Below are 11454 nucleotides of genomic sequence, written 5' to 3' on the forward strand. Positions count from 1 at the left end.
CTCCCTCCACAACTGCTCAGTAGCAGCAGTGTGTACTAAGGGATCCACTGCAGAAATTCACCAAAGATTCATCAAAGACAGCACCTTCCAACCCACAACCACTTCAATCTAGAAGGGCAGCAGATACATGGGAACACCAGTTCCTGCAAGTTCCCCTCCAAGCTACTCGCTATCCTGACTTGGAAATATATTGCTGTGCCTCCACTGTTGCTGGCTCAAAATCCCAGATTTCACTGCCTAAAGGACAATGTGGGTCTACTTACAGCACATGGACTGCAGTAATTCAAGAAGGCATGCACAACTAGAGACGGGCAATAAATGCTGGCCAGCTAGCACCACCCATGTCCCATGCGTGAATGTTCAAAAAAAATCATTCCTAATGGGCAGCTGGAAAATTTTGAGAAGTTAAACATTAAAAAATTTCAATGTCAACAATAAAATTATCAACTCAGAAAAATTATCTTTTGCATTTTCCTCATTTATTAGAAAATGGTACTTTAATAAATAGCTTAATAAAAATTGTACAAAATGTTTATTTGCTTTAGGTAAGAGATTTAATAATATATAGCCTACGAAACAATGAAGGATCTGTTCACCCAATATCGAAAATCCCACGTGTTCCAAGTAAGGCCTCTAAACTGGCTGAAAAGACTTGCCTTGCTGTACAAAGTAAAAAATGCATTCGTCAATTTTATATACATAACCAATGTAGTTTTATGGTTCAGTATGCAATGGGGATATGAAGCACCAAACACACAAATTCTACCTGACGATTAACCAGTTTACATGTCTGTGACTCAACACTGAAACACTGGAATGCAATGATACAACTGGAGATACCAGCAGCCAGGGTACAAGCACACCCCGAAGAGGTGAATCACTGCAGAGTCCAGCTTGGGAGAGACGTTAAATGTAAGTTATATCTTTGTGACATCACTCCACCTGTGTGCAAATCCAAGTTAGAGTCTTGGTTTTCTGCTGGACAGTTACTGTAAATAATGCACTCACACACAAACAATCAGATTCACATTATGTGATAAACAGTGTTTTGAACCAGCGTTGAGAACATGCTCAGAGTGTGCATTACAAGCACAAGAGACAAACCATGACAACCTTTGGTATTTCAATTAAAAACTGCAAATAAGGGGAAACAGCCTGAAGAAGCTAATGGACAGGGAAATAGGACTGAATTGCTGAACACAGAGTCAATATGAATTCGACAGACCATAATGCCTCCTTCAGAGCCCTAATTAGTCTATGCCTTTTGTAAGGAAAGGTTTTAGTGTTTACACTGAAAGGTGTGATCTGGCTGTACTCTCTGGAAGGGTGATGCAATGAGGAATTCGATCATCTCCTTGAAAATGAAAACAAGAAATACTGGTTACCGCAAAGTGCAGGGAGGTGGTACTAACGGGATTGATAAAAGGACCAGCACGGGCATTGTAAACTGAATGGTCTCTCTCTGTGTAGTACGATTTTACAACAAATGTTTTGTCGAATTCTACAGTTTGATGATGGGAATGAAAAAGTTAAAAAGGTCAATGGAAACAGCAAGCTAAACGTACAGTGGCTGAGTCTGAAATGAGAGCTGGGTCACTGACCTTCCTCGAAGTCTATCACTCCCTCAAAAGCCTTATTCCTGAATTCAGACAGGACTGAAACTGCTACACCAAGTCAGGATGAGGTCCCATCCCATTACCAACACCACTCAGACAGTGTTTTAACTGAGCATGTGCACTGACCCTGGGACAAGGCTCTGTCACAACACTGTCACACTCAAGCAACACAAGAATTGTCTCAAGAACACAACTGAAGGTACAATCAGAATGTACCTGTAAAACTGACCTGCCAGGGTTTTATTTTGTCCTGAACAGACTTGAGTGTTTTTTTGGAAACCAACTGATTTTTTATTAAAGAAATATGAAATGGAGGGCTTTAAAAATATTAACTTTATGCTTGCAGTCCTCCCTTCTACGTGGAACACAATATAGATTAGGTTCACCAAGGAGCTCAAATGGGTGCTCCTGAGAAATGGCAGCCATGGATTAGCAGCTGTACCTCTTGTCTTTGAGGCAGAGTTTTATGGATCAAGCCTCATTCCTGAGACTCGACTGTACATTAAAGACAGAGGGGGTGCTGTTGTACTGGTGGAGGTGCCATCTCTCAGATGGGACATTAGCCCCAGGCCTTATCTTCCTTCTTAGGTGAGTATCAAAGATCTCATAACATGATTCAGAAAGCAGGAGTGATTTCCTGGCCTGCATCTTCCTCTATCAATATCACCAAAGCAGATTCATCTGGTCATTTGGTGAATTGTAGGGAGTTTACTGGGGGCTATTTGGTTGCTGTTTTTCCTAGACTGCAACAGTGACCACACATCAAAAAGTACTTAATCAACTGTGAAAAGTGCTTCAGAATACCCTGTAGTTCTGAGAGGACTATGGTCTTTATTTTGCAATTGAGAAGAGTCTGCCAGATATTTGGAAATAAGCAACTGCTCCTTTATCTGCAGGTTTACAAGATTACCACAGTCAGACTTAGAGTCAGAAATCCCTTCCTCAGCCATAATGTACGAGTATAACAACCTGAGAAACAGACAACTGAAATACAGGACACTCAATCTCTTCAACAAAAGAAACTGAATTTGTCAGATTTCTAAACAATACTATTTAAGGTGAGGTTGAGGTTTCCTACAATTCAGTCTACTGTTTGAGTAAAAGATGAGAAAGTCTGTACTAATCGGTTTAGCACAAAGCACCAGGGAAATTGCTACAAGAACATGGGAGGTATGCGTCACACGAATAAACCAAACTGCCTCACTAACAATAAAAAAAAGGTTCCTCCACAACTGTAGAACTGTTAGGGTGCAGAAAACATCCATTCAGCTGAACTGGTTCTATCACTTAGTGCTAATTTCCTGTCTTTTCCACATATTCCTGAAAAACATTTCTGTCCATTGCTCTCTTGAAAACCTCAACTGAACCTGCCTCCATCACATTTCTAGGTAGTGTACTCCATACCCTAACTTCTCGTCGACTAAACCAGATTTTCTCACATTCACATTAAATCTCAGCCTGAAACAATTACTTGTCCATAAACACTTGTAATATAATCATCAACTTTCCTCAAAACAGAGTTCAAGGGAGAAGGGGTGGGGTGACTGCAGAGCTTTGAATGAGGGGGGTTGGGATTGGTGGCAGACGTGCTGTGATCACAGACAGTGATCCCCAGAGAGGCAGAGGTGCAGATTTTGTCAGCAGGCCTTTCCCAAGGCCCTCTGACACAAATCCACATTTGCCTTCACCAGGGTTTCTCTCATCTAACATCCATGGGCTGGGGGGGATCTGCACAGCCCTGGTTCCTTGGCCAGCTCTGACTGAAGACACCAATTGCTCCATATAAACAGCAGCCAAATACTTGAACAGGTAGGCACTTTGGTCACTCAATGGCAGGGATAGAGACACTGCCAATATTAACAACCAGAAGATCAACACCCACTTTCCCACTTTTCACAAGTGTGGGTCAAACAACATTTGTCTGGTGTGAAAGAGTGAGTAACAGCATAGAATTAATTGACATTTCTTAAATCACAGCTGCTTTTTCTCTTTGATCTAATGGAGTGAAGGATGTGGGGTCCTGAAAGTATTAATAGAACTCTTTTTAACAAAATCTACACACATTTTGTAATTGTTTCCATTAAACTGTTACATTAAACTGTCAATGAAAAAAACAAATAATGCAAAAAACATTAGGCACCAAGTAACTTGGATCTACACTTTCATTGATTATTTGATCAAAATTATAATGTTTAATAATCCATTTTTACTTTGAAACATACTTACATCAAGAAATCAGTCTGTCCCGCGTGAGTTTTACTTTTGCAGTATGGGATCTTCTTCAGCTCAAAATATTTAGTGACAATTGTAAAAATGGATTAACATTCAGAGTTTGACTTCTTTTTGAGTAAGGTCAAAGTGCCTTCCTTCCCAAATTGTGCTTGAAAAGTGCCAATACATGATAGCTTTGTTAAGTTGACAAATACTGTGTGTTAAGGACTCTTTTGAGATAAAAGTGAAGAGAGAGGTCTCTGTGTGGCAATTTGGATAAAAGATTGAGAACCTTAAAATCTGAGGTGAATTTCATAAAACTGTACAGAGGCAAATACTGTTTTATTGCAAGGTGATAGTACCTAATTACTAAACTAAAATCACCTGTCCCTGAATAAGTGCAAGACAATTTTTTAAAAAATAAAAAAAATCTCTGAAATTAAAAACAATCAGTGGAACAAACTCAACAAAAGAAATATATATCCTAAAATTAAGTTGTGTTTTTGCAACAATTCATATGAAGAGGATTTTTAGCCTTTATCAATGGCCAATTCCTGATAATTGTACACTCAGTTCTTACAAAATAGACACCATCTGTTCACACAAGCTCTGGGAACACATTTCAAATGATTCAAACACAACTTCATCAGTATTGTGCATATACCCAGCACAGAAACAGGTCCTACCAGTTTGTGAAAAATCTCGATTTGTTTGAAAGCTCTGAAAAAAACCAAGGCTGACTACTATCCTTCAACAGTGGAAGAAAATACTCAGTACAGTAGTACAAAAAAAAGGTGCACAATGGTGCCTACCTAAATTATTGGAGTCCAAGGAATGAGCTTGGACTACAATGACCAGAGGTCAATATTGCAAGACAATTGTGAGGAGCCAGCCAGTGACTTAATAAAGAAAAGGTTCTGGCACCTAACCTAGTCCTCTCTTTCCAAAACATTTAACGGAGCATCATTTGAGGAGTGTAACCATCTGCTAAGTCTGCAAGTCTTCACTATTAATAAATAACTCAACTATACAACACCAGTTGTGTAGTACCAGCCACCTTCTAGAAATTACTAGATGTTATGACTCTTGTTATGTAACTGGTTTTTACAATAATCTATTTAGGCACTGTCCAAGTAACTGCGACTGTAACCTTCTGTATTTAAGGCACACAACATCGTGTGCCATTTTCAATTTTAAATGGCATTCCAATTCCAGTTTATAACTCCCATTTTACAATCTTTCCTCAGTCACCAAGAATACTGTTTACTGCCTCTTCCAAAGTGGAGGTTGTCACTTCAGCAAGGCCACTATCAGGGTCTGACTGCAGGAAATCTGCTGAGGAAGCTGGAAGTGAGTAGGGAGGAAGGTTGCAATCATCTTTCTGGGGTGTTGGAGTTCTGGGTTCTGAGCTCTGGTGCCTCTGCAGGTCCAGGAGGCTGTTGATGGCACTTTGCAGGTGGGCGCTCAGCGCACTGTCCTGGGGGCTGTGACCCGTGCTGTTGGCATTGTCCACTGAGTCACACTTGCGACGTTTGGGCTGTGGGAGGGGGAGGTCACCCACAAAGCCAGCTTTTACATGGTCATTGATGTCAACACCTGTCCTCCCTGGTCCCTGCCTGTCCACATGGAGATGAAGCCTATTCTGGACATGGGAGTCGTGTGAAGACGAAGCCTGAGCTGGACGGTGCCCAGGGCTAGGCTCGATGGTGATGGCTTGTTGGTTCACGTTGTGTTCCAGTGATCTGTGAAGCTTAGTGCTGAGTGGTGATGTTTTACTTTGGTCAGGCCCCAAACCAGGGGTGCTGTCACAGGGGAGGTTCCTCCGGGATTTCCTGAGGTCTGTAAGACAGCCCCCAGATTCCTGTGTCTCTCCAGGCCCAAGCTGCCATTTCTCAGCTGGAGCAGGGAATCTGCAGCCTGGCTCGCCATCGGTTTGCCTCAGGGTATTAGCTGTGAGGGAAAAGGGGCCTGTAGGAGCTGGTCTTGCCTGGGTGCCTGCAGGCCAGAGCTGCTCCAACTCCGAGTTGTGGACAACCTCCTGCCTTATCTTCAGCTTGAGGCCTCCTCGGCTGCTGGCAACATATGTCTTCAGTTGGGCCTGTGGTGAACACTGAACCTCCTGGTCAGAGCCTAGAATTGGGCCACAAGAGATGGGCAGAGTGTTGGCAATCCTTGGTTTGAAAACCGATGTGACATATGCATCTAAAAACCAAACAAACCAAACAAATATTTCCCAACAGTTCATGGATGTTCAAAGTAAATACATTGAGAAACAATACAGTATCTTAGTATTCAGTATCTTTAATATGTGTAAAACATTTCAAGATGTTTCAAATCAGACCACATTTGCCCTGAACATGAACAACACAGGAGCAGAAGTAGGCCTTCCAGCTCCTTGAGTCTCCTCTCTCATTCTACCTCATCAATGATCCTGTACTTCAATGCCTTCTTCCCACACAATTCCCCAAGGGCATCACGGTGGCACAGTGGTCAGCACTGCTGCCTCAAAGCGCAAGAGACCCAGGTTCGATTCAAGCCTTGGGTAAATGTCAGTGTGTAGTTTGCATGTTCTCCCCGCGTCTGTGCTCGGTTTCCTCCCACAATCCAAAAATGTGCAGGTTAGGTGAACTGGCGAGGCTAAATTGCCCATAGTGTTAGGTGAAAGGGTAAATGTAGGGGAATGGGTCTGGGTGATCTGCGCTTCAGCGGGTCGGTGTGGACTTGTTGGGCCGAAGAGCCTGTTTCCACACTGTAAGTAATCTAAGTAATCTAATTGCTCCTGTCTCTGTTAGTCCACGAGCCATAGCTTTGATCACAAATTGTGTTGTGCAGGACTTTATCAAACGCTTTTTGGAAGTCCGTGTACACCACATCAACAATGTTTTCCTCATCAATCCTTTCTGTTAGCTCATCAAAATAAAATCCACCAAATTAGTTAAACACAATTTTCTCCTAAATTTGTTTTAGTATTCCTGAAATACCTGTGATTTTCAATCTTGTAATTTATTTTGTTTTGAATTGTTGTTTCTAGAAGCTTGTACACTACAAAGGTTAAACTAACAGGTTTGTAATTGCTGGGTTTATCATTACATTTTTTGTTTGGGTATAATATTTGTAATTTTCCAGTCTTCTGTCACTACCTTGAGCCTTGGAGAGAAAATTATGCTTTCTCTATCAATGTTAAACACCTGGAAGTGTTAATTACTTCCTCTTTCACTAAGACCTGGACAAATCCTTCAAAGAACTCAGTAATTATCCCTCCTGCCACACATAATAGGATGCAGTCCTCCGTTGTGCCACCTCTTTTATGTTAGCTGCTGGTCTCTTCTCACACACTTTCTTTGTTTCTCTGATTTGATTTTTCACTTGCCCTCTGAACCTTTCAAATCCATCCTAGTTCTTGGCTGCAGTAGTCAGTTGTTTGGAATAATCTGGTGAGATGTCCAATAGCAAACCCATGATATAAAGGGGCAGGACCAAGAGATCTAAACACTTCAGGCTTGCCTTACCATTTAGATCTTAAACAACACTCCCAGAGTATCTTCCAAAGTAAGTGTCAGAAGTACAGGTAGTTGCACTAAGACCATTGGGATTTGGGAACAGGGGTAGGAATCCACTACTGATACATAGCCATCAGGATGATTCATATCCTGGGACTTCTGCCTTTTTCCAACACATGCCTGAGCAATGTTCACAATAATTGCTGCTCTCTCTGCTATTCTGCTATAACAGATCTTGTCCTGTATGTATGTTGTATATCTAGACTTCCAGAAGGCATTTGACAAGGTGTTGCAACTGATCCAGAAGGTTAGATCCATAGTAGTTAAGGGTAGAGTACTGGCGTGGATACAGGATTGGCTCACTGACAGAAAATAGAGGGTCGATATGAATGGCTCCTTCTCTGGATGGCAAACTGTAACTAGTGGGGTGCCGCAGGGTTCAATTCTTGGACCACAACTATTTACAATCTATAGAAATGAATTCAAGCTGGGGCAGAGTGTAACGTTGCAGAATTCATGGATAATACTAAAATAATTGGAAAAGCAGGCTGTGATGAAAAGCTAGGAGAACCGGCCAGAATCTGGCAGATGGAGTTTAATATGGCTAAGTGCGAGGTTGTCCAGTTTGGTAGAAAAAAATGGTCAAATTATTATTTAATTGGGAAGCATATTCAAAGTGGCTCAGTGCAGAAGGATTTGGTGTCCTTGTGCATGATACGCAGAAAATGAATCTGGCAATTATTGCAAAAGGACTGAATTTTAAAGTGAAGAAGTGCTGTTAAAATTATATGTGGCATTTGTGAAAACATACCTGGAATATTTGTGTCCAGTTTTGGTTTCCTTACCTGAGGAAGGATCTGGTGGCACTGGAGGCAGTTCAGGGGAGATTCACCAAGTTGATTCCAGGGATGAAAGGACTGTCATATGAGGAGCGATTGAATAGGTTGGGCTAGTACTTGCTGGAGTTCAGAAGAATGAGGGGTGGGGATCTGACTGAGGTATATAAAATACTAATGGGGATTGATAAGGTCGTCTTCGAACAGATGTTTCTCCTTGTGTGACAGTCTCAATCGAGAGGTCATAGATGTAGAGTGAGAGGAGGTAGGTTCAAAATTGAGATTAGAGAAACCACTTCTCTCAGAGGCTTGCGAATCTATGGAACTCACTGCCCCCGAAGTGCAGTGGAGGCAGAATCAATCAACAGACTCAAGAAAGAAATCAATATGTTTCTGATGAAAAGTGGGATAAAGGGCCATGGGAAGCAGGCAGGAGAGTGGAGTTGAGACCAGTAAACGAGCGTAGAAGGTTGAGGGGTGACCTTACAGAAGTTTATAAAGTAATGAGGAACATAAAGGCCTTTTCCCTATGGTGGGGGAGTTCAAAACTAAACAGCATATTTTTAAAGTGATAGTAGAAAGATTTAAAAAGGATTTGAGGGGCAACTTTTTCACACACAGGGTGGTTTGTATGTGGAATGAGCTGCCTGATGAAGCAGTAATGCAGGTACAGTTACGACATTTAAAAGACATTAGGATAGGTACATAGGAAAGGTTTTGAAGGACATGCACCAAATGCAGGCAAGTGGGACTAGTTTAGTTTGGGAAACTTGGTCGGCATGGATGAGTTGGACACAGGGTCTATTTCTGTGCTTTATGACTCTGTGACTAAGATCAGCCATGATCATGTTAAATGATGGAGTCCCATGTTTCTACAATGTTACCTCCTGTCAAATCTGCATCATTTCACCAATTGACGTGCTGCAGAAATGTATAAACTCTGGCTACAAACGAGGGAGTTATTCTCTCCCGATTGCAGACTCCTGCCAGTTTTAAACTGTGTACAAGCACCAACTCCTGTCTTGTACATTTGCTACTGATTGGATATTTCAAGGGGCATCTCACCAGGATTGATTTTGGCCAATCGTTTAGCTTCCAAGAAGGCCACCTTCTCCTCTTGAATAAACATTCGATCGATCATCACCATCTCAGATGAGGGGTGTGTCCTCTGATAACACAAAAGGAAAGAACAAATTGGTTAAGCTGCAGGATTTGGAAACACAGAGGCCATTCAGCCCCTGCAGTATGTTCTCCTTCAATTAGATCAGGGCACTGTCATACTGCAACCCCATTCCCTCAACCTTGCTCCATGTCCCTTGATACCATTCACCAACAACGAGTTATCATTGCTCATTTCTGAAATGTTCAACTTGTTCCCTTCCAGCCCTTTCAATAACTTTCAGAAAGTTCAGATTTTCACTATCAGTGATGCGAAGATGCCCATCTTGATATTCCTCCTGAGTGGCCCAGCTTGTATTTAAGATTGTACCTTCACTCACCTTCCTTACGTAGGAAACTTTCTATCTCCAGTATGAAATCGTTTTACATTTCAAACACCTCAGTCAGATAACCCCATGACCTTCTAAACTCAAGGGCTTTTTGTTTTCTCAATACAGTGCAACAGAGGGAGAGCATTTAGCCCATAGTGCTTGCACTGGCTGACTAAGCATTTAACTTTGCACCTCTTGCCTTTTTCCCTTGAAACCCTCAGCATTGCTTCTGTTTAAATAATCATCCAAAGTGGTTTTGGATGCCTCAGTTGAATCTGCCCCCACTACATTTCCAGGCTGTGCATTCCAAAGCCTGACTGATATTTTTTCTCATGTCATATTTGCTTCATTGACAACACACCTTGAAACTGTGCCTTCTGGTTCTCGATGCATTTATGAATGGGAAAAGTTCTCCTGATCCACTCTGTCCTGACCCTCCATGATTTTGAAAAATTCTGTCTAACCTCCTTTTAACATTCTCCCCTCCAAGGATAATAATCCCAACCTGTCCAAAGCTTCCTTCATAGCAAAAGTTTCTCATTCCTGGAACCATTCTCATGGAACCACTTCCACACTCTCTCCAATGCATTCACATCCTTCCAAACCGCTCCTTATAATTTAACAAATTCAACCTTGGAATTAACGGCAAATTGCGAAAGGTAAGATACTACAACATTGCTAGAGATGGGGAGGTAAAAAACAGTTACGGCTGGTACTTTTGCTCACAATCTACCGATTTCTACTGGTTAATATGAATTGGTTTGTATTAATACTGACTGAGAACTGGATTCAGCTAATCAATGATCGTTTTTTGTTTTCTCCCTCCCCATTCCCTTCATCTCTGCTGAAGTCACTGAGCAACACTCGCTGCCTTCACATGAAGGAGGATCAGTGGGTCAAAGTACTTGCAGACCATCCACTGACCTGGAATGCTGCTGTACGTTTTGGATCCCATTTGCACAGAGTTGTGTAGTTAACGCAACATTAACACCTTACCCTAGATTCTTCAAAGAGCAACAGACGGTATTTGTTCAGCATGACCTGCGTTCGTTTGAGGAGTTGCGTTGATATGACCTCAAACTCTTCATCCACTGGGAGAGAAGAATCAGATGGACAGTGAGAAAACTATAAAAATATTCGAGCCTAATCTTGTGAACTTCAATGAGCTTTATGTTTTGGACTCATGAAAATTTGGAATAATGAAGATAGCTCATTCTTGTGTCTGTTTGTATACAATATAAACTACACTTCATCCATGTTTCTGATATTTGTGGGTTTCTGTCCCCTTTTAATCTCAAGTGAGCTCATGTACAATGTCAGACCAACTCTTATAGAGTCATACAGCATAGAACAGAACCTTTGGTCCAACCAATCCATGCCAAACATGTTATCAAACTAAACTAGTCCCACCTGCCTGCACTTGGTCCACATCCATCCAAATCTTTCATATTAGTGAACTTATCTGAATGGCTTTTAAACAGTGTAACTGTACCTGCATCCATCACTTTCTCTGGCATTCCATTCCGAACACAAACCACTCTCTGAGGAAAACATTTCCCCTCATTTTCTTTTTAAATTTTTCTCCTCTCATCTTAAAAGTATGCCCCCTAGTTTTGAACTCCCCCCCCCCCCCGACCTTATTTATGCCCATCAATTTTATAAATCTCAATAAGGTCACCCCTCAACCTCCCACACTCCAGTGAAAAACGTCCTAGTTTTTCCAGTCTATTTTATATCTCCAACCATCTATTCCCAGCAACACTCTGGTAAATCTTTTCTGAAACCTCTCCAGATTAGTAAT

General features: G+C 41.6%; 1 protein-coding gene across 3 annotated transcripts in view; it reads right to left on the bottom strand.

The window, feature by feature from the left end:
* Positions 1-520: 520 nt before the first annotated feature.
* LOC122553895 (BRD4-interacting chromatin-remodeling complex-associated protein-like) overlaps positions 521-11454 on the bottom strand; it is a 92382-nt gene continuing 81448 nt past the window's right edge. For all 3 annotated transcript variants that reach the window (XM_043698385.1, XM_043698384.1, XM_043698383.1), the window contains 3 exons: positions 10650-10744; positions 9229-9331; positions 521-6029 (listed from right to left, as the gene is read on the bottom strand). In XM_043698385.1, coding sequence (XP_043554320.1) covers positions 5071-6029; positions 9229-9331; positions 10650-10744 — 1157 coding nt within the window. In that variant the 3' untranslated portion in view covers positions 521-5070. The remainder of the gene's footprint in view (positions 6030-9228; positions 9332-10649; positions 10745-11454) is intronic.

Source organism: Chiloscyllium plagiosum, chromosome 10 (assembly GCF_004010195.1).
Source record: "Chiloscyllium plagiosum isolate BGI_BamShark_2017 chromosome 10, ASM401019v2, whole genome shotgun sequence".
Taxonomy (NCBI): domain Eukaryota; kingdom Metazoa; phylum Chordata; class Chondrichthyes; order Orectolobiformes; family Hemiscylliidae; genus Chiloscyllium; species Chiloscyllium plagiosum.